At 35.4% G+C, this 27,794-nt stretch overlaps 1 protein-coding gene across 2 annotated transcripts in view; it reads left to right on the forward strand.

Moving 5' to 3' along the window:
• The window catches only part of MED27 (mediator complex subunit 27), a 271,270-nt gene that overhangs the window by 92,408 nt on the left and 151,068 nt on the right, over positions 1 to 27,794 (forward strand). For both annotated transcript variants that reach the window (XM_074210857.1, XM_074210856.1), the window contains exon 3: positions 23,694 to 23,824. In XM_074210857.1, the coding sequence (XP_074066958.1) occupies positions 23,694 to 23,824 (131 nt within the window). The remainder of the gene's footprint in view (positions 1 to 23,693; positions 23,825 to 27,794) is intronic.

Below are 27,794 nucleotides of genomic sequence, written 5' to 3' on the forward strand. Positions count from 1 at the left end.
AAATTGAAGATGTAACAATGATAGTGAGGCCAACCTGTGCTGGAGAAGATGAGAGAATGAATTGAGTTCTACTGAATTTCTATTATAAATTTCTAACAAGATTCTGATTTGTCAGTCTGTTGTGCACATGGATGGGAAAATATCTTCCCAGTGCAGAGTTCTGACTGTAATAGTTCTTTTCAACAGCTACAATAACACTTTATTTTAGTCTATTGACTATATTTAAATAGGTTAAAATGCTTGCCAGCTAAGACCCTTCAACAATGGCTCTCAACTATCATTTCCCCATTGTGTCCTTTTATGCTATCTGTTGTTAGGTCAAATAAGATTACTAGATATTCCTCAAACTCAACACATTGTCCTGGTGTTTTTTGTTTTTTGTTTTTTGTTTTTGTATTCTCACCTGCTGTCCCCCTTGCCTGGATTAAATTTGCTCCTTATTTCCATGTGTCAGTCTGTTTTAAGGCTCAGCTTTTTGTTTTTCTTTCCTTTTTCAGTCTTGTCCAGCTCTTTGTGACCTTCTCTGAACTGAACACTGAACTGAAAATGTTTTTTCCCTCCTGGAGTTTTCCTAGAGCAACCTGCCCTCATCCTTTGTTCACTACTCAAACTGGTAATGTGAAGAGCACCAGAAGCCAAGGCTATGTTACTGTAGTTTCACTTTTCATTGTACGGGAATATTGTTTTCTGGGTCATCTAATATGCTTAATCTTGTGAACATGGATGTATATAATATATGTGTCCCTGCATTCTGATCTTTGTACATGGCAATTTCTCAACTGCAGAATGTAAATTTCCTGAAGGTAGAGGTTATTTTAATATTTGTATCCCCAGTACCCCCCCCCCCCCCAAGGGATCTTGCAGTCAATAAATACTTATTAAGCACCTATTATATGCCGGATGCTGTGTTATATGCATTGGGGTTGTAAAAGAGGCAAAGGTCCTGGTCCTCAAATTGCTTACCATCTAATAGTGGCCACCTACAAATATATATATAAAGCAAGCTATGTACAGGATAAAGAGGAAATAATTAACAGAATGAAAGCACTGGAGTTAAGGGGTTGGAGAAAGCTTCCATTGGAAAGTGAGATTTTTGTTATGACTTAAAGGAATCCAGGGAGATCAGTTATTGAGTCATTGGAAGGGAAAGCATTCCAGGATTGGTTATGGGTCAGAGAAGATGGTAGAGTAGTTAAGAGGCCATTGTCACTTGAAGATCAAAAAGTATGTGTTAGGGAGTTGCCTTGAGTAAAATACAGGTTCTACTATTTATAAGTTGACTAGGTCTTTTTACTTTTACCTCCATTCCAGTTTCTTCCTTGAATCTAATAAAGGATTCATTAAGGAATTAAGGATTCATCTATTTATGGGGGGAGAGAGAGAGAGAGAGAGAGAGAGAGAGAGAGAGAGAGAGAGAGAGAGAGAGAGAGAGAAGAGAGATTCTGAAGTTTGGTACTGTTACATTATTAATAGCACTGATCATACCATGAAATCATGTCTTGCATTTAATATAGAACATAAGAGGTTCACCTAATGTGAATGAAGACTCAAATTGAAACTGTCATAAAATTTTAAATGAAGGGAATGTGTCACAAAGTTTTGAAACAAAAATAGTACAATCATCATGCTATATGAATGTCCTTGGAACTAGCGTGGAGAAGGGAAGGAGGCTGGGGAGAGATGGGAGGAAGCTGGTAAATGTTATCATGTTGCCTTTATGCACAATAGGATTTAGAAATTTATACAGACTGCTATGAATCCTAGATAAACTTACAAAACTAAGGAATTTTGAGTTTAGAGAAGGAGTCATTCTGTTATTAACTTATCCAGTTATGCCAGTGATGGCAGGGATTTCAGAACAGTTGGAGATTTATATACACAAATGTGTGTGCTGAAATACCACATCATGATGACATTAGATGGAATGGTAACCTTTGATGATGAATTTTCTTGCCCTTTTGGGGGGGGAGTAGGAGAGGTGGGTGGTGGTGCTTCACCAGACACTAAATTTGCTAAAGTTTTTTTCAAATTTAAATTTTTCCTAAGTGACAGTGGAAAGGAAAGAATGTCAAATGAATGTGAATCCAAAAATTCCTTCTCTGACATTTTAATGATGCTTTTTGAACCAGTTCAATGCTAAAAGCAAGGGGAAAAAAGATGTTTCTTATAATGCTGATATGTTATTGAATCAAACCCTGGACTCAATATAATGTTGTGGGAATCTTCATGATTTATATATTGTATGTGATCCTTTCATAAACATTGTTATTTTGTGCCCTTCTCACACAAAGCAGGGTCAGAAAATGTCAGATGAACTGTAGGATTGCTTTCATAGATGTTGCAAAGGATATTATTGTCCAGAAACTGGGAAAATATGAGCACCTCAAATATGATGTGTTTAGTGGAGGACTGCCAGGATGAAAACCAGTTGGCTACAAAGGAAGTGGAAAATAATAGTCCATTGACTTTTTAACTAGTCAAAACTAATAATGAAATAGAAACTTTGTTGCTTTCTGCCCATCAGATTGATAAAACCACTTGTTTTTGTACTTTTGCCAAAGTTATTAGGAATCCAAAATAGAGATCATTGTGCCTTTCTCCACAGAATAAGGGGAGCTAGAATGCTGTATTTTATTTTGGGTGAAAATAGAAAGAACAGGACTTTGTCAGGGGTCTGATTTGAAGCTAGTTAGGTGGTGCAGTGGATAAAGTAAGTGCTGGGCCTGGAATTAAGATAAGAACTGAGTTCAGATTTGCTGTCAGACACTTAATAGCTGTGACCCTGGGCAAATCACTTAACTTTCATCAGCCTCAGTTTTCTCATCTCTAAAATGGAGATAGTAATAGCAACCTCAGGATTGCTGAGGATTAAGTGAGATATTTGTAAATTGCTTATTAGTACTGTGCTGGGTACATATTAGACAATGATGCTTATTCAGTTCCCCTCCCCACTGCAAAAGAAATCAGAGAGAGGAAATAAAGTTGAATGTGTTTGTTCATTAGATGGTGAGTTGAACCTAGAATTGAGCCATCCATGATTATTACTCTATATTGCATTTAACTAAATGTATTGGAAAATTTCCCTTCTACAAAAATCCACCCAGGATTCTCCAGGTGATTCTGTGTGATCATGAATCATTAAACACTGTGACTGCAGAAGATTCAAAATTATCAATGACACAGAGAACAGTGGAATGACATGGTTGTTTTAAGCAGGATGGTACATGGTACTAACAGTGATCTTTATAGTAAAAAAGAAATAAAAGACATGAGAGACATGTAAAGTGAGATGGGTTAAGTGAAATGCCCAAGGTCACACAGCTAAGTAATTATTAAGTGTCAGAGACTAAATGTGAACTCAGTCCTTCTGACTCCAGACCAGTGCTCTATTCACTGTGCCACCTAGTTGCTCCCTGCAACTACTTTTCAACCTAGTTGACTGCTTTTAGGAGCTACTGTGGCCAACAAATTGACCTCCCTAAAGCCAATCTGGTGGTGAAGCCCTCTGAATATAGATGACTAGATACCAGGCAGCCTTTCCTTGAAACTTCCCTTGGCATAGCTTTATAGAACCCAGGATCATCACCACCTTCTGATAAGGCACTTTAGTGAAGGTTGATGTAATGGAAAAAAGTCTTCTCTTGTTCATTTTAACACGATGTAAATGAAGAAGGGAAAGAAGACTCAGATCTGTCACAAAGCAGAAGCCACACAACTATTTTCAACTGACTTGTTTTGAAACAACACTGGTTACTTCATTTCAGCTATTTCAGAAAGAAGGGGAAAAAAAAATCAAATGTGTGGGCATGACAGGTGGTTTGCCAAATTTCAGACCAAAGATGAATTCAGAGAGCCACCTCATTTTTAAAAAGTTACTTTTTCTTGTAAACACCACCTGACAGTCTATAAAAAGGTTCCTGAAAAACACTGCTTTTTACTTCATTATGCTTCATATCCTTGCACTCTCACTCCTGTGCACCATAAGTCTGTCTTTATGTGTCCTCGGAACTTTTGGAGGTAGTTATTGCTATTTCGTTTATTTTTTTAAGCAAGAGGTGAGTCTTTGGGGAAGAGGGCTGCCTTACTGCTCCCTTTTTGAGCTCTGTCTTTCCTTTGGCATGCAGATAGCAGCAGCACAATTTAGCACCTCGCCCACTGGATCCACCTCCTGATAACACCACTCACCAGTAGAAAAGCATTCAGCACTTCATTATTTCTACAACCTGAGTGAATTTGCAAATTAATTGACGTGTGGGAGGAAAGGCATCTGCTATTGTAAAAACCTTTAACTGTTGCAGTAAAACTGGAAATAAAATTAAGTGTTACTATAGTAAACTAATAGATATACTCCCAGGTGGCAAGGTAGTGTAGTGATGCTTTCCTTTTTCCGGTTCTTCTTGGGGGCTTTATTTTTGATTGATTTGCTTTCCCTTTGCACATAATTCTCTGCTTCCATGTTTTGATTCTTTTGTTCTTTTACCTCTACTGTGACTTCTCCTTTCTTTTTACCCCCTGTCCCCCTCAGTGCCATAGAACTTTCTTTTTTTTAGGTTTTTTTTTTTTGCAAGGCAATGGGGTTAAGTGGCTTGCCCAAGGCCACGCAGCTAGGTAATTATTAAGTGTCTGAGACTGGATTTGAACCCAGGTACTCCTGACTCCAAGGCTGGTGCTTTATCCACTATGCCACCTAGCCGCCCCTGAACTTTCTATGAATCCAATTCCCCAACATTTATAAAATGAGGTTAGTCTTAGTGATCTTTAGAAACTCTTCATTTTGTTGACTATTAGAACTGATGAAACAGTAATCTCTTACCTGAGAGGAGGAAAAATTATTCCTCATTTGCATTTTGGAATTCATATTGGTCAGTTTTGGTTTTCTGTCTCATCAGCATCTTGGAGTAATGGAAAGAAGTCTGGTTTTGGAGTCAAGACCTGAACTTAGATATTGACAGTACAATTTATTTACTGCCTATGTGATGGTGGGCAAACCATCTAGGTTCTCTGGCTTCCATTTTTCTTATTCATAAAATGAATTGGTTGAATTAGATGTTCTTTCAAGTCCCTTCCAGTTCTAGATTTCATGGTGTAGTGATCAAATGTATTGGTTTTTGTACTTACTAGTAAACATTTCTTTTTCAAAATTTCCTTTTTCTCATGCTCCAGAGTTAATAGCTTTGCAATTCTGACTTAGATTTATCCTGGCTCCTCTCTTTTCCTTTGAGTTATCTAGAACAGTTTTTGCCTTAGGAGACACCTTCTCCCTATGAATCAGTCCTATGGATTGTTTCTGCAGCTTTCTTTGGAGAAATCCTTCCCTATTGAAACCATCATTTTCTTCAAGCTGCTTGCTCTTCTGAAGTTTCCATAAGCATAGGCAGGTCATTATTCTTTGGAATTTTTTTTATAAATTTTTGGGTCACTAGTACCCTTGCTAAAAGAGTGTCTGTTGGTCTCTTTTATGAGCCTACTACAGCTTGGCAAGGAAGGAAAGATTATAAGACATTGCTCTTCTTTGAAGAGAGGGCCTTTTCACTTTTTTCCCCCCAAACCTCCAAGATGATTTAAAACCCCTTTTCTCTGTGATGCTTCCTTATTATTTTGTTTGTGTACAATTATTTTTCCTTAGTGTAACAGTGAAGGGCAAGAATAATTGGAGTTGAAGTTTTCAAAGAAGCAAGATGACAGTCACTACCTTTTGTGCCGTGACCACAGAGATCTGGGTAGTAAGAAAGAGGTTTTATTTTTTCTCTCCTAGAGGTAAAGTGTGTGTGTGTGTGTGTGTGTGTGTGTGTGTATATATATATATATATATATATATATATATATATATATATATATATATATATTTTCCTTGGGTATCCAGTCTTTTAGCTGTTTTGGCCCACATCACTCAACAAAAACTTATTAAGAACCACATATAGAATTTAATATTTATGACTACAGTGTAACTGATATTGCTGAGTATACTAATAAAATGTAATAATGTCCACATGAATGGGTTTTGAAGACCATGGATTAGATATAACTGCCAGACTTATACTTTTTGTGATAACCTGACTCTAATTTGTCCTTCTTTGGTCACTGAGGTGCTGCCTTTAGCAGATATACATCTTTTTTCCTTCTTAGAATTCAGTCAGAAGCCACCAATTTATTAATAGTGGCATCTACCTTGGATTACCCTTGCATTGTCTAAATAGGACATTTCAACAGACAATTTTCAACTCTTGTGACTATTATAGGAAGAATTCAGGAGGATGTACTTGGACTTGCACCTTGATCTGTAACTTAGAGGCTCCCTTTTTTGGTAAATATAATGTGGACTTTACTTGCAAACATATTGCAACCTTTATTAAAATATTATTTCTCCTGCCTGTTTTCCAGATTTCTGTGCTTACTCACCTAACTGTCAGGTTACTTGAACACTCATTATTCTTCTTTTGAGCATGTCATTGCCATTTTTCCTTTCCTTGTAACCCTGTTTTACTCTGGCCATTCTTATTAAATATCATCATTTGCCCATTGGAAAGTTATTTGTAAACTTAATTAACCCTCTGTCAGAGCTTGAGCTAATTTTGTCCCTTTATACTCAAAGTTCCTAGTTGTTGTTTTGTAAGTTCTATACCATGTCTGTTAGTTACTTTGTAAATAGCTTTGAAATGCCAGTTGGTGATATATGGGCCTCTTTAACATTTCTTTGATTTATGTGCAGTGCAGTAGAAAAAGGCAGAGGAAGCAAATTATATGGTGAAAAATGTTGCCAATCTTCACTTTTTAAAAATTCTTAGTTGTTAAAAGTACACTTATCAATCAAAACTGATGGATTTTTGTTTTTTTGTAAAAATTGAAAATATAACTATTTGAAGACTTTAATACTACATTTATTATATTTGCTTAATTAAGTCTAAATTCTCTTGTATAGTATCAAATCTTTTAAAAAAAACAACCTAATTTATACTACTTGCTACTTAATTTCACTTCCCAACAGGAATCCCACAGTGGGAAAGCTGATAGGAGAGGCAGATGGAAGTTTTACATGCTTTTGTTTATGATTTTTAAGGCATCTATTGCTTTTGGTTGTCCTATAAGATAGGACTTGTCTTAAAATGCCTTTGTAGACATTGTTGTGTCTAAGCTTCCTACTATTTTCTTGACCTATTTAATTAATGAAATATTTACTGAGAGTCCCACATACAAGGTCCTGTTCTAAGGTACTATGGGGAATACTAAAGATCAACAAAAACATAATTGCTACCCTTAGGAGTTTATAATCTGGTTAGGGAAACATGTAAAAGAAAGATACTAGAGTTATATAGGCTTTCCGATCTATTTTCTCAACCATTTAGCAATAGGTGCTTTCTAAATAGATGATTTTTATGGTAGGTCTATGACCACCCCAAAAGATGCAAGACATAATACTTAACATATGTGAACCAAATTTGAGTTGGACTTTGATCTCACTGCAGAGGTTGAAATTTGGCTGCTGATTGGGTACCTGGGCACTGCAAAGTCTCTGACTTTTGGCTTATTGCCAGTCCCACTGGCAAAGTGTCAATAGCTTTGATACCAATCTATTCAGAAAGCAGTAACCAATTGGTGGAGCCTTTTGACCTTTCCTTATTTACGGAATAGGTCTCACCTCATGTAGATAGTGATATACTTAGGAATTTTTCTTATTTATTCCACATTTTATTATTTATCTAAGCCATGTGAGATGTAGGATCAGAAACTAGTTTTCAATTCAACTCATTCTGAGAGCTAAGAAACCCCTAATTTTTTTTTCACAGATGCTTATTGTTTATAGGGCACTAGATTCTTGGAATTTTCCAAAGAGAGTCTCTTTACTTAGCTACAATTTTTAAACTTCTCTTATCCAGACTTTAGAGCATGCTATTATAGATGCAGTAAATAGAGTGACATTCATTCAAAGCTATTTCTTCTTTAATAGTACTTTATTTTTTCTCCAATTACATATCAAGAAAATTTTAAGTATTTATTTTTACAAGATTTTGAATTTCAACTTTTTCTCCCTCTTTCCTTCCCTTCCCCTCTTCTGAAAATGCTAAGCAGTTTGATATAGTTTATCTATGTGCTATCATGTAGAACATTTCCATATTAATCTCAGTTGTGGAAGAAGGAACAGATCAAAAGTGGAAAAAATTAGTAAGAATAATGTAATTGGAAAAAATATACGTTGATCTGCAATCAGAGTTTATCAGTTCTTGATATGGATAGAATTTTCCTTCATGACTCTTTTGTACTTGTCTTGGCTCTTTGTGTTGCTAAGAAGAACTGAGTCATTCATAGTTGATCATTACAGTGTTGGTGATACTGTGTACATGTTTTCCTAGTTCTGTTCATTTTGCTTTGCATCATTTTATACAAGTCTTTCCAGGCTTTTTTGAGATCTTATTCTTCATTTCTCATTGCACAGTAGTATACCATTGCATGAATATACTATGACTTTTTCAGCTGTTCTCCAATTGATGGATATCCCTTCAGGTTCAAATATTTTGCTATGACAAAAAGGGTTGCTATAAATATTTTTGCACATGTAGGTCCTTTTCCTTTTCCTTTTTTTTTTATTTTTTTATTTCTTTGGGTTACAAACCTAGTAGTATTATTAATGGATCAAGTATATGTATTCAAAACTATTTCTCAATACTTTATTATTAATGCATTGGGTTCTCAATGCTTTATTAATATATTGGGTTGTTTTGCCTTCCATGACATGATTTGCCAGCCAAGGTCAGAAAGTCCTTAGACTTTGTTCATCTAGTTAGTTTCCATAGAAGTTGGGAAAGGTAGTAGTCATTTTTGTCAATTAGTATTGGTTCTCTTATATCTTTGTGTATTTTAGAAATATGCTAAAATTTAGGGGGTAGAGCCAAGATGGTGGTGTAGTCAAGGAAATCCCAGAAGTTCTCCCCTAGTCTACTCCAAATGTCTTTAAATTATGACTCCAACCAAATTCTATAGTAGCAATACCCACAGAAAGACTGAATGAAACAATTTTGCAGCACAAGAGAACTTGGAAGATCTGCAGGAAGTGTCTGTTCTACCAGGGTTGGAAAGTTCCTGGGCTGTACCAGCTTTTGGAGCAAACTGACTCCAGCATTCCAGGAACATCCCAAGGGATGCCTGGGTGTGTCAGTGGGGCGATTTCCAGTCCTCTCAGCTCAGAGATTGCCAAGGACAACTTGAAGGTCAGCAGAAAAACTCTGCTGCACCAGTGAGCATGGGACCCAGGCCAGCACAGGCCTCCACACAGCCCTGGTCCAGAAACCAGAAGCAGGCCTTCAGAGCACTCAGCCCATGGATGGTAAGGGGATAGGGGATTTAGGAGAGGTCTCTCTGCTATCCCTGGGACAGGACTCTGTTGTTTTGCCCATACTCAGAAACAGGCTGCATTCTGGGACCCTATGCTACCATAATGGAACAAGAGACCTTCCTCATAGTTTCAGGGCAGAGGGGAGAGTACTTGCAGTCATGTACAGACCAGAGCAGAGACTAGGAGAGCAGTCAGAGCCTTTCATAATATCTTGAAGGAATTGAGGTCCCTAGGGTGGGGTGGGGGTTATCCTTGCAAAAACCCTCAATCTTGGGAAAGTGAGGCTCCACTCTGGAAACAGAATGCCATCTTAATAAAGAGTTAAAATCAAGTTATAGGCTGGGAAAATGAACAAAAAGCAGAATTGGCCAAATTGTAGTCAAATTCCAGAACTTCCAAGTCAAGGAGGAAAAAAATTCTACAAGCAGCCAAAAAAGAAATAATTCAACTATCATGAAGCTCTACGATCAGGATTACACAGGATTTAGCAGCATATGTATTAAGGGCTCCTAGGACTTAGAATATGATATTCCAGAAGGCAAAAGAGCTTGGATTACAACTGAGAATCAACTACCTAGTAAAATTGAACTTAACTCTTTCAGGGCAAAAGATGAACATTCAATGAAGTAGGGGACTTTCAAACTTTACTGTTAAAACAACCAGAGCTGAACAGAAAGTTTGATCTTCAAGTATAGGACTCAGGTGGAAGCATAGGGAAGGTGGATGGGAAGGGCAAATTATGAGGGATTTAATGAGGTTGAACTGTATGTATTCTGCATGGGAAGAAGATACTGCTAACACTTAAAAGGAGCATAAGACACAGGAGGAAGTTGAATTTGAAGGCATAATATATTAAAAGATGGAGTTAATAGGTGAGAAAGGAATGTACTAGGAGAAAGGGAAAGGAGAAATAGAATGGATTAAGATATTTCATGTAAAGGGAAGAAAAAGCTTTTGTAATGGAAGGGGGGATGGTGAGGAAGATTGAGTGAGCCTTCATTCTATCAGAAGTGGCTCAGAGAAGAAATAGCATATATACTCAATAGGGTATAGAAATCTATCTTACCCTAGTAGAAAAAATGATAGGAAAGGGATGGGATAAGGGGAGATGGGGGCTGGAAGGGGGGAGTGTGTGTGATAGAAAAGGAGAGTGTCATGGGAGAGAGTAGTTAGATATAACACACTTTTGAGGAGGGACAGGGTGAAGGAGAGAGAGAGAGAGAGAGAGAGAGAGAGAGAGAGAGAGAGAGAGAGAGAGAGAGAGAGAGAGAAGAGAGTAAATGGGGGTGGGAATAGGATGGAGGGAAATACAGTTAGCAATAGCAGCTGTGTGAAGAAATATTGAAGCAACTTCTGTGATGGACTTACGATAAAGAATGCAATCCATCCCATAGACAGAGCTGATGGTATCTGAACACAGACTGAAGCTCGCCTTTTTTTCCCCCTTACTTTATTTTTCTTGAGATTTCTCTGTCTTTGGGGGGGGGGTACGGGGGATTATATTTACTTTTACAAGAAGACTATTGTAGTAATGTGAAAAATAAATAAATTGAAAAAGTATGCTAAAATTTAAAGGCATATATTTCCTGACGGTCATAGTACATACTTGATAAATGCTTTCTATTCAAATCAATAAACATTAATTGAGGTATCCACTATTTGCAAGATATTAGAATTTCAGAGCTAAATGACATATTTAGGAAAAAGATTGAGTCCAGTTCTTGGAATTGGATTGAATGAAAAAGTACAATCTCTATAAAGGGTTCAAAGATGCTTTCCTATCAATCTTTCTGGCTTCCATTTTAGTGAGAACTCTTAAATGAAATACAGTTTTGTCTGAATTTAGTGACAGTGTTTATCACAGATCCTAGACATTTAGCAAATCTCACTGGCATCAAAATGCTATGAATTCACTTTCTTTCTATTTGGTTCTTTTACTGTTTAAAGTGCTACTCCCTACCTTGTTCCCTTTGACTAAAAAGAATTTGGCATGGCTTTGTTAAGAACATTTTTTTCTCTCTTTCTCCAAGAGGACCGGACCAATGGACTATATTTTTCCTCTTATTTCTTTTTTTATACCAAATCTATCTAAGCTCATTTCACTATTTCACAACTTTGGGATGAAAGAAAGGAGTTAAAAGAGCAATGTTTTTCATCAGTCTCATAAAAATCCATTCATATAACCCAGAGCAACTCTGTGATAGGCAACCAGACTTCTGAACATAGTAATCTTGTGTGGAATGTTTCCTCTTGCTTCTTTCTGATCTTATTTTTGTGCTGCTTGACTAGTCTTCCTTCTCTGAGTTTTGTACTCTAGGTCAGAGGCAGTCTTAGAGTAGGTGTATACATCTCTGATTTGCTACCTCTATACTTCCAGTTTTATCATTTTCATTTTCTGATTTTCTATATTGTGTTTTTTCCCCTTGATTTAAACTAATGCAGTTTGCTAGCTCCTCTCTTCTTCCTTAGTGAATAACTCTTTGTCCTTGAATTATCTCCTTAGTTCATACTAAGTGAAGAAGGCTCATTATTTGTTCATTGTGATCAGGATTTCCAACAACAGAATAGATGAGAAGCATAAAGATTACTTTTGGGGGTTGTAATCTGCCACTGATAAATTAGCAATGTGCTCTTAATTTCTGAATCTATACTGGCTTGTAAGAAATGCATAGGTTGATTTTAAGAAAGTCTGGAAAGATTTATAAGAAATAATGAAGAGTGAAATGAACAGAACCAAGAGAATATTGTATACAATAATAACAATATTATTTGAAGAACAACACAGCTAAATTATTCTGAGTATTAGAAATATTCAAATCATCTACAGGAGACCTATCAAGGAAGATGCTACCACCACTGCTAACCAGCCTAATAAATAGAATTATTCATGTTTTGGATTTATATATCTATATGAATATCTCTGTTAAATGGTGGTCTTTAGTGTGTGGCAGAGAGTGAGGAAGATAGTTTAGAATGTAAAATGTAACCCCCCCCAATTGAATTTAATTTTTAAAAATTGCCAAATCTAATAACCTTTTTTCAGTCCTTATCATTCTTGATTTCTCTGCAACTTTTTGATATTGCTGATCAGCTTCTCCTTAATACTCTCTTCTTTTTATGATACTACTTTCTCTTAATTCTCTTCCTACCTACTTCCTACTACTCCTCTTCATCTTCTATTCTGAATCTACAACCAGGTAACATCCACTATGGCTACATATTCTCCAATCCTCTCTACTGGACTCTCTTCTCTTTTCTCTGTATATTATTTCATTTGGGGATTTCATCAGTTCCCATGGATGTGGTTACCATCTTTTGCTAAGGATTCCCAGATCTACTTATTCATACCTAATGTCTCTCCTGATCTCCAGACTTGTGTGAATCTTTCAAACTGAATGTCCTATAGACATCTTAAACTTGCATGCACATCTGGACCCAGATGACTCTAGAGGAGAAAGTAAGGTTGGTGACTTAGCTCAGCAACACTCTCACTTAAATCCAATTCATGTGCTTGTCATGGCATCACCATCCTGATGTCTTGGTGTCCTTTGAGAAGGAAGGACAAACATCTTCATCATCTCCTTTTCTAATCTTCTTTATTTCTTTTATGAATTCTATCATTTTCCTAGTCTTTACATCATAAGTATCACCCTTGACTCTTCACTCTCTCTTATCCTCTGGTGTCCAGTTAGTCACCAAATCCTGTTGATTTACCTTTGTAACATCTCTTAAATATGCCTATTTTTATCCTCTGAAATTACCACTAAATACCTTCATACTCTCATCCTCTTATTCCCAGACTATTGTAGTAGTCCAGGTTTGCTGGACTAATCAAGTTTCTCCACTCAGCTGGCTATTTGACTAATTGATCTTCCTAAAGCATAGACCTTTTCCTATCACATGCTATGCCATCCACATTCATCAAATTCTGTTAATTCCAGAATCAAATATAAAATTCTTTGCCATTCAGTGCCCTTCATAATCAGATACCTTCTTTTCTCTCCAGTTTTCTTATATCTTAGTCATCTCCATATACTTTATAGTCCAGTGACACTAGTCTCCTTACTTTTTCTTTCAGAAGATACTCCATCTATCCTAGTAAGAATATTCCTTAAGTTTCTGTCTCAGAAATGAGTTATTGATAACCAGAGCTTAGTAATGAGACTTTTTTATTGTGTTTATTTTGGTTGCTTGTTTATGCCAAAAGGAAATCATTAATTTAGTGATGTTTTTAGTTAGACAAAGAAATACATAACTGAACAAAAGGATAATTCTTAGCAATTCATTTTTCTTTTTTCCTTTTTTTTAGGTTTTTTTTTTTTTTGCAAGGCAAATGGGGTTAAGTGGCTTGCCCAAGGCTACATAGCTAGGTAATTATCAAGTGCCTGAGGTCGTATTTGAACTCAGGTTTTCCTGACTCCAGGACTGGTGCTCTATCCACTGCGCCACCTAGCTGTCCCTTCGTTTTTCAAATCCTGGGAATTAGAAGTATATTTTGGTTTCATTTTGACTAGCTATTTATCTATCTAGAGTTCAGGCCAGAGGAAACTGATTTCCTTTGGAAAAAGTAATTATGAAAACAATGATTGACTGGCATTTAATAAATGCTTATTGGATGTCAAAAATTGTGCAAAATACTGAATCTACAGATAGAAAAAGTGAGACAGTCTCTACCTTTAAGGAGTTTGCATCATAACAGTGGAGACAATACTATATAGTGTAGTGGTGGCCAATGTGAAGGGTGTTTTGGTTCACGATGTCACAGAGATGGTAAACGTTCTTAGGGGATGTGATTGACATGCTCTTCTCAGGTCAAATATAGTGAGCTATGTGTTAGCATTCATAGTACTCTAAAACCAAAGGAATTAAATCACAAGGCACAGCCTCAGAAGCCTGGGGGTGCCAGTGTCAGGGCATGGAGAGGAGATGGCTAGAGGAAATGGCTTATGGAATGTGAAGCTTGCTTGATTGTTTTGGGGCTGGGTAGATAGAGTAGGCTATATGAAAACATGGGCATTTTTACTGTGTAGGAACCTCATTTTCAATATTTCTCATCTCAACAAATACTTGGAAAGAGTGATTTAGAAATTCATGAATTATTGGTAAGCATATGAGTTCCTCCTCTGGTTCTTAGATGCTACGAAGTAAGAAGTAAATGGCATGAATCCTGGTCAAAAATCTCTCCTTTGAACTCCACCAGTTTTAACTAGCTTGTATTTTCATTATAGGTCATTAGCACTAAAACATGATATTCTTGCATTTCAGAAGTACAATAGGAACAATATGTTACCATACCCCTTGACTGCCCCTGTCATGTAGGTTAGGGTGGATTTTCCTTCAGACATTTCTGTGATTTGGTTGGCTCAGATTACTTCCTGTTCTCCAGTATATGGAGGAGCTGAAGGAGCTCTTGAAATACTTGGCTAGTGAGTCAAGATAGGAGATTCTTTGTATCAACTCAAGGGATTCTAAATGCTTTGAATTCTCATTGAATATTCTTTTTCTACTGATGTTAATTCCTTTTTATTAATAGTTGAATGACTTATGAAGATCTTGTTTTGTTGCCATATCCAACCTAAACTAGCAAAGAACTGACTTGAGTCAGGAACTTGTCTAGAACAGGAAGTATATTTGAGTTTCACAAATGCTTTTTATAGTCAATACTTAGATGGTTTATACATTTAATTGACTACAGTTTATGGATTATTCCTTCAAGTCCCCATTTTTACAGAATTTCAATCAAGCATGATTTAAACAAACCAAGATTTTACTTTAATGATTGAAGTATAACTTGAATAATTCAAATTAGTTGTTCTTTACACTGGTTGTGTATTTAGTTTGAACGTGTGTTGTTCAGTTGTTCAGTTGTATCCAACTCTTTGTGACCCTGTTTAAGATTTTCTTGGTAAAGATATAAAATAAATGAATCTCTCTCTCTCTCTCTCTCTCTCTCTCTCTCTCTCTCTCTCTCCCTCCCTCCCTCCCTCCCTCCCTCCCTCTCATGTCTATCTATCCATCTCCATCCATCCATCTATCTATCTATCTATCTATCTATCTATCTATCTATCTATCTATCTATCTATACCTTGTTAGTAATTTGCTATTTCTTTTTCCAGTGGATTGGGCAGAGGTTAAATGACTTGCCCAGAGTCATATAGTAATAGTCTGAAATTACATTTGAACTCCATTCTTTATAATTTTAGGTTCAGCACATTATCCATTGAGCCCCCTAGCTGTCTTCAGTTTGAACATATGCACAGTTATCAATGAATCTTGCGTTATGTATATCTACATACATAAATGTTTGTGAATTTCCAAAAATAAAATTAGAGCTACTAGTCTTGAGGTGGTTTGAGTCTGTTGATATAAAAAACAAAATACTGAGGTGGATTAGGTCAGTGGTCCATTCAGCTATGTATCTTTCTCTGTATATGATGCCAAAGGAGAACATGATTACTTCCCATTATGTCAGTCTCTAACAATTTAGAATTATCCTTGTTTGTCATTGCCTCTTAACTGCTATGGAGCCCTCCCTAGAACTTATTCATATTTTTGGCTAATTCCAGCTGGTGGACTAAATGATTCTCTAGCCTAAAACCCTTTTGGTGGTCCTTGGAATTGTTCTTTCAGTCATCCAGGGTGAACAGAAAAGGTTGAATATATGATTCAAGGAAATAGATGGTTAATGGAAAGCAGAGCAAACTAGGTATTTTGAATCTTCTGGTGTCTGCATTCTTTTTCTCAGCTACACTGGTTTGTTAAGGAACTGTTCAGATAAAAGAGTGACAGCTTTTTGAACTGATTGGCATCTTTGAGATATGGTAACATACCAGCAGATGCAGTGTAAACAAGAGCAGTTGCAAAGAAAGGATTATTAATAAAGGTGTGAGCCCTGTGAAGTTCAAATCAAACAATTGTAACCAATCCTAAATGTTGCAGTGATTTGAAGAAACAACAGTGGTTATCTCTATAGCATGTATTTTAGTTTCTTTTTTTGGATAATGTTTTGTATTTGAGAATGTGCGGATTAATATTTAAAAACAAACAGCAGTTAGCAAGTAAATGGTGCTACAAATGGACAGGAAACAGCCCTGATCTCAGCATCCTTTAATACTAATTGAAAGGCCCCAAACCTAGATTCAGAATAGAAAACAAATAAACAAATAAATTGGAGGTCTTCTTCTTATGGTTTATTGATGCTGCTTTGACCAAGCTTAAAAATGCAGTTATCTTTAAAGAATTAAGCCTAGGTTGGGGGAGGTTGGAAGAAGCAGTTTCCAAACTGATCTCATTATCTGAGATGTAAAGTAAGAACCCAGAGAAAACAATTAGAGCTGGCATTTTTCTATCCTTTCCTGGGTACAACTGAATTCAGGCAAGCATACTTTTATTTTTCAAAAGAACAACTAGGGCTTTATCATAATAAACGAGTCCCCCTCATTAACTGCACCAAAAACATATTTTAATAATGAGGGTCAATGGTCTCAGTCTTTTAAAGTGGCAGAAATATAGCCCTGATTATGTTTAATTCTTTGCCTTGGTCAGTGGTTTAATGGTTCAGGTCATGTTAACATTTGTAGAAAAATCTTGATTTTTTTTCCTCCTCTCCAAGCAATAAATGATTTAAATTAATTTAAGGTTATATGATTGTCAAAATGTGGTCATGAGGGTAGGCTTATAATTTTGAAAAATTTTTAATGTCCAGATACTGGTTTTAAAAATATGGGTGATCTCTGTAAGCTAAAGTGGTCCTTTAGTAGGTCCTGATTCACATGTTAAAAATCTTCAAGCAAAAGTGAATTATAACATGAACTCTCCTTGAAACCAAGGAATTTTTAAAAAATGTGATAATTGTCATTATCACAGAATACAAAAACCACAGAAGATTAAATTTGATATTGCCCAGAATGGGCTTTTGACTTTATAACATTGTTTAAGGCTTCATACTACATTTCTTGTATTTCTTCCTGGGAATTTTTGTTTTACTTTGTCATTTGAGAACTTTTAAGTGCATTAAACAATATAATTAAATTTCTTCCCCAAATTCACTTACTTAATTATGTCTGGGACAGCAGAATGGAAAAAACAACTGAAATTTTGATCTTTATAATATCTTTATAATAATTTATAATAGGAGGAGGATAGCATAAGAGTTCATTCCAAATAGGAATGTTAATATCATGTATTATTTAGTATCCTTTATTCTCTTGTTCAAGAGCTATCACATAATCCAAGAACACAATTCTTAATGAAGACCTTAATTTAGTTAAAATCTTGTTCCTGCCCAAATATTTTTAGGATAGCCCTTAGTTCTCTTGATTTAGACTCCCTTTGCATCTTTGCTTGTAATAATAATAATAATAATAATAATAATAATAATAAATTTATATAGTGATTTAAGGTTTTTAAGCTCTCTTTTTCTCCCTCAATATTTAGATGGGGAGTAAAAAGTATTTTATAGATGAGGAAGCTGAGGCTTTGAGCAAGTAGCTTGCTAATGGTCACATAACTCATGTGTCTGAGATGTAATTCAAGTTTCTCCTGAATCCAAATTCAGCTCCCCTGTCTACTAGACCAGGCTACTTATGGAAATCATCTTCCTCAAGGCCTAGCTAGCTAAGGGATTTTGAGAACTGCTGGATTAGATTTATCTAAAAAGTCCTTCCTGGCTCCCAAGTATGCCCTAATAAAAATGTAGCCATTAAATGTTCATGAAAATTGTTCAGGTACAATATTAACTTCAAAAATCACATATCAACATTACCTGTGTTTCATTGTATTTTCATTTATTTTGTTAGATGTTTCCTAATTACATTTTAATCTGGTTCCTTAGGCACTAGTTGTGGTACCAGCTGCTCTTCTGACTTAGGCTAGGGTTTAATTAGTCATTTAACAACCATTTAATACATTCATATGAAATACAACACACTTAGGCATTGAGGAAGATAGAAAGTTTAATTACGATTTGATCTTTATTCTCCAAGCATTTATAATCTAGCAAGAAGTGATCTGACACATATACAAATATGTTTTCAAGTATAATAGGTTTAAGACCACCTATATGTCAGCCATTTTTAAGATTAACTGAAGAGACATACTATTCTCCTTTTAGTTCAGAGTATAGACATTCAGAATCATAAGAAAGTGAAGTTTATTCTCTGATATTTACCAGTTTTGCTCATCAGCAATGTAGCAGTTAAGGTCTCTTTGTGATCTATGTTGTAGGACAGGATCGCATAGATTTTGAATGCAGGGGAATGCAAATGCCTTTGAATCTCTCACAGGATCTACTAATGTTCAGAATTTATTATTAACTTGAGTCTATTAACAATCTATTTTTATTTATTCTCTTTATATATATTGTTCATTTTATTTAAACTACTTTAAGTGGGATTGTTTTATTCTCTCTATTTCTATCTCCAGTGCTTAACCATGCTGACTAGCATATATATAGTTAAAGGGTTTAGTGACTGCTTTTTAATTAATTGACTATATCGGATTTTAGTTTCTAGCAAGTGTACCTTGCGTAATGGTCGTAATATCATCTATCTTGAGCTAGAAGGGATCCCAGAGCTCATCTAATACAATGCTCTCATTTTACAGATGAGGGGGAAAAAACCTGTCCAGTCAACCATTGGTATTAGGTGTCAGAGGGAGTATTTGAATCCAGATTATCTGATTCCAGAGGCGATGCTTTTTCCTGATGCATTTGCTGTATACCTGAAAACTAATATATTAAAAAAAATTTTTTGTAAATCTTTTAAGGAATGTAGTCTTGAAAGAAACATGGTGAATTTCTTTTTTTTTTTTTATTTTGAAATCTCATCCATGTGATCTGTTTTGTAATATCAACTTTTCCTTTGCTGGTTGTTGTTGTTGCTGTTGTGCTTTAAGTAGGACACACCATTCTGGAAGGGCCTACTATGGTGTTGTCTCCCTGATCATTTAGTTTGAAATGATATGTGTTCACTTAGTTTGAAATAATAATTATAATTGAACACTCCTCATTTATACATTAGATTTAACCAATATGCATTTTTTAATTTTCTTTTTTTTTCCCCTCGTTTTCGTTTGGAATTTCATACGATTTTCTTCATAGTGAAACATTTCATCTGTTTTAGTGATATTGGAACCATTCTCATTAATGTGGCATCCAGGGACAGCCAGATGGTGCAGTGGATAGAGCACCAGCCCTGGAGTCAGGAGAATCTGAGTTCAAATCTGGCCTCAGACACTTTAATAATTACCTAGTTGTGTGGCCTTGGGCAAGTCATTTAACCCCATTGCCCTGCAAAAACCTAAAGAAAAAAGAATTTCCTTAGGGTAAAAAATAACTAATACACAACTTCTGAGTATCAGCTAACAAGGTGTATAAATGAATGAAACAACCAACTATGCTGAAGTCAAAAGAAGGCTAAATTGTTTTCTCTTTCCTCTTATTTAAAAAATTATCGTTGCCTTATTTGTGCCATTCATTGCCAGTTTTCTCTACTGCCCTCAATTCTACCTTGTAATAAAGAAAAGCAGTTGACAAAACTGAGCAATGATACAACCATTACTGACCATACATTACAACATTTAGTTCCCATTATTCTTTTCTTTACCTTTCTATTCAGATTCTTCCTTCCTTTCCTTCCCATGCCCTTTTATTTTCATTCCTTTTGAATCTTGCTGTTAAGAGTAGAAATGATACTAGATAGGAAACTCACATTAGAATTTGGGCATGTTTCTTTATGAAATAGTTTTTCCATGCCATAGACATTTGGAGAGAAGTTTGTTTAATGAAATGTATTTTTATAGAAAATAAAATTACAGAACCTGTAAAAACTCATGGATATGATTAATGGAGTACTAAGAATTTATGAATTGTTTAAACTTTTTTTTTCTGATGTTCAGAGCTATTAGCTAAAGTGAACATTTTCCAAGAATTATTTTCAGCTCAAACCTGTGTTCCATGAAATAGTGCATATTGTCTTTAAATAATATATAAATCAGGTTGGACAGGAGCTGCCTATCAGTTTTATTAACTTTGACCTTTTTCCCTATTATAAAGACGGTTTGGTAAATATTTAATGGGCCCTTATAGATCTTGACAGTCTGTTCCTGGAAGCTGGGGTGGGTCCATATGATTAACAAACGTCATTTAATCACTGTGAGTCAGCTTTCAAGGAGGATTTTGTTTTCGGGAATGGGGGTCTTTATATTTACACATGTTTAAACAGTGTGGCATATATTGACTGAGATCAGGATGTCACAGATTTTCTTGGGAAAACATTCTTCATCAGATTATGATTAATACACAGTTCTGTTGGTTCTTTGTTTGTTTTGGGCAAGTGATATGAGGGATGCCAGGTGGGCAGAATAGCTACCTTACCACTCTGATGCATAGCCAGCAGAACTCTTCCAGAGTAAAGTCAGCAGCAAAGGAATGGCTGAGCTTGCATGGACCCTAATAAAGATGCAAAGAAGAAAAGGAAAGAGGAGAGACTGTTTTTTGAGCCAGGAGGGGGTTCTTGCCAAGCTGTCTTTACCTTTAATTCCATAAAACCCTGTGCATATTGCACTCATTGCAAATTCTGGTAGGGAAGATCGAAACCCAAGTCACTGACATTTTGAAACATTGTCTTTCAAACTTGTACTGTCCCTTGCTTCCATTGATTTCCCATTTTAAAAATCTGTACAAGAAAAACAAATTGAGCAAAATTCATTGGTCTACAATGAGTTGTTAGAGCCAAATGATGCCCCCCTTTTACTTCTCTGAGAAGAACTCTCTTTTTATTAAGAATGCTATATATCTTTGTCTTATGTTGCATATGGCTCATGCAGCAAATCGACCAAGTAAATCAGGAGCCTGTTAAAAAGCAATATATAGATGCTCTAAACTCTGACATTCGAGTCCTGTTGGGTCACTGAATATCTTCATTTTTATGGCCACTTTCAAGGAGCAGAACATTTCAATCGGTTTTGTTTTTCTCATTCTCTGACTGTGCTCGGCTCAGTGGCTTTAGCTAAAGCCATTTATTTTTCAGAACATTATTAGCCTTTGCATCCAGGGCCTAGCTCTTTGTATATGGTGGGTACCAGTTTCATTATCAAGAACTATGGTGTAACTGATTTTCCAAAGGAAATCTATGCCTAGCGAGATCATTTTGAAAAGAAATTGATTCAGAGCTGCCAAATGAATTACTATTTGTATATTTGGTTGACTCTTAAATGCTTTAAAGAATGTGTTATAATTTTAGAAGGGTGGAAGAAACAGACTGTATGTTGTAAGTGATACTAATCCAAATTCTTGTCATTTTCACATTTGAATGTTTTATTTACATCTCTATAAAATTGGAATACCTTTCAAGTAACATTTTATTGTAGTGAGACACATGCTGACATCTCTTACTGAGAGCTAAAATACAGAAGTGTTGGATTTGAAATGGGAAGATAAAGTAAAGTAATAGACATTACTACTTGACAAATTAAATTTTGGAGGAAGAATTGGTTTATCTGCTAAGTGAGAATAATAGAGTTGCATTCTTAACTACAATATGTTTCAAAAACATGTACTATGAAGTCCATTTTCCACATTCAAAAACTATTTTCCACATTCAAAAACTGAGGCATGAAGAAGTAAATTGATGTGTTCTAAGTTAAGTTAAAGGTTGGATATTTTGGTGTTTGGGTAATAAAACTATTTGTGTTGATACTGATAAAATTTAAACTTAAAATTTTAACTTATACTGCTCTTTTTTTTTCTTAATCAGTTTGCCATTAACTATACCAATCTCTGATCTCTTTGGAAATAATTTCTTCCAACTTTGTTAAATTAAAATTTTCTTTTCAATTTTTTTATTTAATGGAGGTAGTGAAGTGGCACCCAGAGTCAGGAAGGTTCCTGAGTTCAAATTTAGCCTCCCACACTTATTAGCTGTGTAGACCTTGGGCAAGTTTGTTTACCCTTTTTTACCTCAGTTTCCTCATCTGAGCTGGAGAAAGACATGGCAAACCATTTTAGTATATTTTCCCAGATTTTCCCAAATGAGGTCATGAGAGTCAGACACAACTGAAAAACAACTAATAATGACAACACGGTCTTGAGTTTGTGTCAGTTCCAACATAAGCTCTATAACTGAGTAGTTTATCTAATTTCTCTTAATCCCAGTTTACTTAATCTATTATCACTTACCGACTTCATTGAGCTATTATGAGAGTTGAGATAATGTATAAAAAGTTTTCTAAGCATTGAAATGCTATATAAATGCAAACTATTTTTTTAAAAAATTTATTTAAGGCAGTGGGGTTAAGTGACTTGCCCAAGGCCACACAGCTAGGTAATTATTAAGTGTCTGAGGCCGGATTTGAACTCATTTACTCCTGACTCCAGGGCTGGTGCTTTATCCACTGTGCCACCTAGCTGCCCCATTTTGACCCTTTTTTATCATCTCTTCAGGATATAGATCCAGTAGTGGTATTGCTGGATCAAAGGGTATGCACATTTTTGTTGCCCTTTGGGCTTAGTTCCAAATTGCTCTCCAGAAAGGTTGGATAAGTTCACAGCTCCACCAACAATGTATTAGTGTCCCAGATTTCCCACATCCCTTCCAACATTGATCATTGTCCTTTCTGGTCATATTGGCCAGTCTGAGAGGTGTGAGGTGGTACCCTAGAGATGCTTTAATTTGCATTTCTCTAATAAAGTAATGATTTAGAGTAATTTTTCATATGGATCACTTTGATTTCTTCAACTGTAAATTACCTTTGCATATCCTTTTCCCAATAAATGCAGACTATTGGTATGAATATAAACTATTGTTATTAATTCCACAAATATCAGTGTCTCTAAGTTTGAAGTCATGACCCTGTCATTAGTATTGCCTTTTTACCCAATCACTTTTTTAGACTACTGTGTGTGATAAAAATACACTAAACAAAATCTTCAGGGACTGGTCTGAGCCAAAGAAAATTTTTATTTGCTTTTCTCAAGAAAAGGCACACTCCAAGTCTCACAATGCTAGTGAAGATCAGGTTTTATTGGAAATATTCCACTCACTACAGAGACTGATTTGGTTTCTTACTGAGTTTGGCCATTTGGTTTTGCTGTCTATAATTGATGGCATGGAATCATTTGTTCTTTGATACTTGAGGGAAGCTAATTAGAGCTTCAGAATTGGGCTTCAGTGAAAAATATGCTGTTTATTATTCAGACAGTATAAAAGTTAAAATAACTTTATTAGTGACTTCTTTGGGACATTAGTTCTATTTGGAATTCTGTGACTAGGCTTAAGGACTTAGATATAGGAAGCATTACATCTGGACAGTACCTACCATATTGGAACATAGTAAAGTGGTTTTTTTTTTCTGTTTTTCTATATAGTTGCAGTACCATGCAGGTCTAGCTTCTGGCCTTCTGAATCAACAGTCTCTAAAACGTTCTGCCAACCAGATGGGAGTATCTGCAAAACGGAGGCCTAAAGCTCAGCCTACAACCCTTGTCTTACCTCCACAGTGAGTATTGAGATTTTGTAGAAAAGTTTTCTATTAATTTTATATTGCTTCCTTGTTGTGTGACCATTAAATTAATATCACTTTATTTGTGAGAGTTTCTTTTAAGAGTCATTCTATTATGATAAATTTGAAACATAGTATTAAGAGAATATGACATGATTGTATAATTCATTAGCTTTATGTTTTAACTTTTCTGCCTAAGGTTTCAAAATATTTTAGTTTGTCTTTGCTTCCTTCTCACATTCTCACACTAAGCAGACAAAAGAGAAATACTTTTGTTCTTTTTTTCTGTCAGTGAGATGACTGAAGGATAGGAAACCTGATGTTACCATAGGTGGTAGTACTGGGGATTTGGCTCTATGAGACAGGCCTACCAAGGTCAGCTATGAGTTTTGTAACTAGGCAGTGTTGAACTGGGAAATAAATTGAAGGAGAGCTGTCATAATGGAGAGAACACTGAATTTGTAAATGGTAGACTTATAGTTCTGATCTTGGGCAAAAAGTATTTGCAAAAGTTAGTCCCTGAAATAGAGTAGGCTTCTTTCTTCATATTCCCTTCCATTTATGCTTTCCATGGTTCCATTGTCTAATCTTAAAAAAAAAACCAAACAAACAACTAAGTGTTAAAAGAATTTCTAGGATTCCTTCCCTTTTTACAAACCATTCTATGAACCTGAGTTTGGAGATGGCCTCAATACTCTCTACCTTTTCTCTTCTACTCTTAATGGAAGGAGTATGATTTGAATCCCTGCAACTTCATTCTTTTCTGTATTTCTTAGTAAAATGACTTTCTATTACCAGTGCCTCTGATTAAACCTATTTTTCCTTACTTCTATTATAAAAAGACTAGTGTGCTTATAGGATGTATGTTTGCACATGGCCATGAAACAGACAGATAAAGTAGTCTTCCGTCCTTTTTTTCTTTGTTCTGGTGGTCATTTCTCTATTAGTAGCCACATTGTTCTTATCATGAAAACCTTACTTAGGGAATCCAGCTGCAAGTATTATTTTTTTCTTCTCACACAGTTTGTAGGGACCACATGAATTTTTCGGTCTACAATAGAGTTTTTATGTATATTTTGCATTGCTAACAATTTTGCTTATTTGACCAATTGCTCAGATAGTGAAAAATTGCTTTGTTGATTCTGTATTCAGTAATATTTGCAAATCATACCTCCCACCTCACAAAAATTCTAATAACTCTTAATACTTTCCATTTTGTGTCTATGGCATATCTCCTGAGGGAAGATGTTTGGTTAGAAATGGTGGGGTTTTTTGTTATGGTCCCATAAGACCAAAACAGTCAAAAACTGGGATTGTTTTTTGCCAACTCTCTTTTGACAAAAGTCAGTTCTTATTCCATCTGTTCACTATTTGTTCATTTGCATTGGCATGGAACCTGTTTACAGGTGACATGCAATTATGAGGACACCTAGAAACTATTTAAGGACCATGGCAATCAGCAGTCTATGTTCCTATGCCAAAAAAAAAAAAGACTAGATAGACTCATGACTGTCTTTATGCATTTATAACAAATCACTCAAAATACTTAGTTTCAAAGAGGAAGGTGATTACTGTGGTCCAGGAAATAAAACAATGAAATGATTTTCTATAGTGGATAACCCTTGTGTAGCCCTTGTGACTATTGACTTCTGCTTTTTCACAGCATTGAACTCTTTGATTTGTCCACATGGTGAATCCTTTTTATAGCACCACAGTCTTGGAGACAAGAGCCACATCCAATCTTAAAGGCTAACTATATTATATCAACTTTTTATTGCATGTTGTTAATTGTTGAGTTTTGAGGAGATGTGATTCAAACCATTTTATAATAGAATTCCGTAATAACAGACTACTCAATAAGCATTTAAAATGTAATTTTAAATAAAGCATATTTAAATGTAATTTAAGACACCTTGATAGCAGGACCCTTCTAACTCCATAGCTTATAAATACCCCTTTCCTTCACTCCTCCATACCCTATCCTCTGCCCCATTGTAACTTTACACATGTAACATACACAATTCCATATGAATTTCAGCCTTTTATTTTGTAAATAATTGTACAATTGCAAAGGCTATTATAACAAAATCACAGACTGTACTTAGCTGCAGTGAGACCATAGGTTTGGAAAAGCAAGGATACAAGGGATTTGAAGGAATATGTGTTTGAAAAATATAGTTGGCTTTTACAAGAAGATTTGGATTCCTTCCTGCTTGTCCCATAGGATTAGTGATTCATAGGATTAATGATTCATATTCTTCTCTCCCTTCATAGAAGCTTATAAGAATACCAAGATCCTGTTTAAAATAAGAGTTCTTGCTATTTGTTACCATTTTGAAGTCAGAGAAGATACTATCTCACTTCCTCAGCTTCCATATGCTCATATCTAATTTCTTTATATAATATAAAGGATAGTGTTTGATTTCTGTTTTCTGCAGATTATAATATATGTATAATTTAATAATATAGACATTTGGTCTATTATTAATGTACTATATATTATATATATATATATACTATATATTTTATACACACACACACACACACACACACACACACACACACACACTATACATTATCTTACAAGACAACCCCATTCCTAGTGGAACTTGACCTCCACTCATAGAAACTTATAGAACCAAGGATCACCCCACATCCATGCTGAGGTATCAAGTTCTGTGTTAACTTTATTACAAAATTACACACAAATGTATTAGAAGGGCATTAAACAAAGTGTTGTTTGATTTCTGAAGAGAATTGGGGAAGACTTCAAAGACTGGGCTTATCTCATCTTGAACAACTAGTAATTTAGCCCATGTTTTCAAAAATTATCTAGAGAAAGAAATTCCTTAGTCACTGATGTATCTTATTTGTTTAAAGTAGAAAATTGATCCTTTAAAATTCTATTGAAGCCTTTTGAACTGGTCAGTAACAAATACTATTATTGCAGGATAATAGTATTGCCTAACATCTTTTAGTATTTGGAGAAATAAAATTAACTTCTCATGTCAATGTTGCTCTTGTGCTTGATGACCTGGCCCCATCAATATAACCCTAAATCTACAACCCTGGAAGGCATTGATTCAGGAGACAATAGGGATAATGATATTAGTATAGTACTTTCTGGAGATTCTTTGTCCTTAGGCATTGCAGTGTACAACTGTTTGTTTTAAGTACAGCCACTAATTTGTCTCTAGAAGGTTAATTTTCTGCCACTACCAAGTATACTAATTCCCCAAAAGATCATCTAAGCCCGTCTTTACTGTAATTCCATGGTGCCTCAGTGATATAGGAAAGACCTACATCTTAAGGACTAAGATTTCATATTATATCCAGACCAACACTGGAAGTCCAAATTCCTATACTCAGGCCACTGGCTAAGAAGGTTCTGGAAGAGGCAGTGGAAAGGGTGTGTCTGAATAACAGTTCCCTTACTTTAATCAACATAATGTGCATGTCATGCCATTATTCATATGATATCATGGTTTTCTTCAATTTTGAAGAACAGCAATCTTCAGATCTACTTGAAATTATGCAGGACACCCAGGGACTCCTACAACTAATTCAGTTCTCTTCACTATAACTAGCAAATATCATCTTGAAAGGTAGAGCCTAGGGTTGTTGTCTTTTATTTAAGGAAGTCAATTGCAATTGTAGATCAGTTGCAAAGTGGTTCAGTAGAAAAGAAAGAATTTGGAATAAGAGGATCAGGATGAGAGCCCTGACTCTTTATTACCTGTGTGATTTCACCTGTCTAGACCTGTTTTCTCATCTGGAAAATGAAAACATTACACTAGATGACTTAAGATTTCTTCCTCTCTAAATCTGTAATTTTGTGATGAAGGATGGAACCTGTTGTAGACCTTAGAAGTGGGCTGATTTCTGATAGAAGAGGTAATTATTTTCTAGGATGAAATTGATACTAGATTGTGAGTTATAAGAGGGCAGAAGTTGTATCTTATTTAAG

Source organism: Macrotis lagotis, chromosome 1 (assembly GCF_037893015.1).
Source record: "Macrotis lagotis isolate mMagLag1 chromosome 1, bilby.v1.9.chrom.fasta, whole genome shotgun sequence".
NCBI classification, from domain to species: Eukaryota; Metazoa; Chordata; class Mammalia; order Peramelemorphia; family Peramelidae; genus Macrotis; species Macrotis lagotis.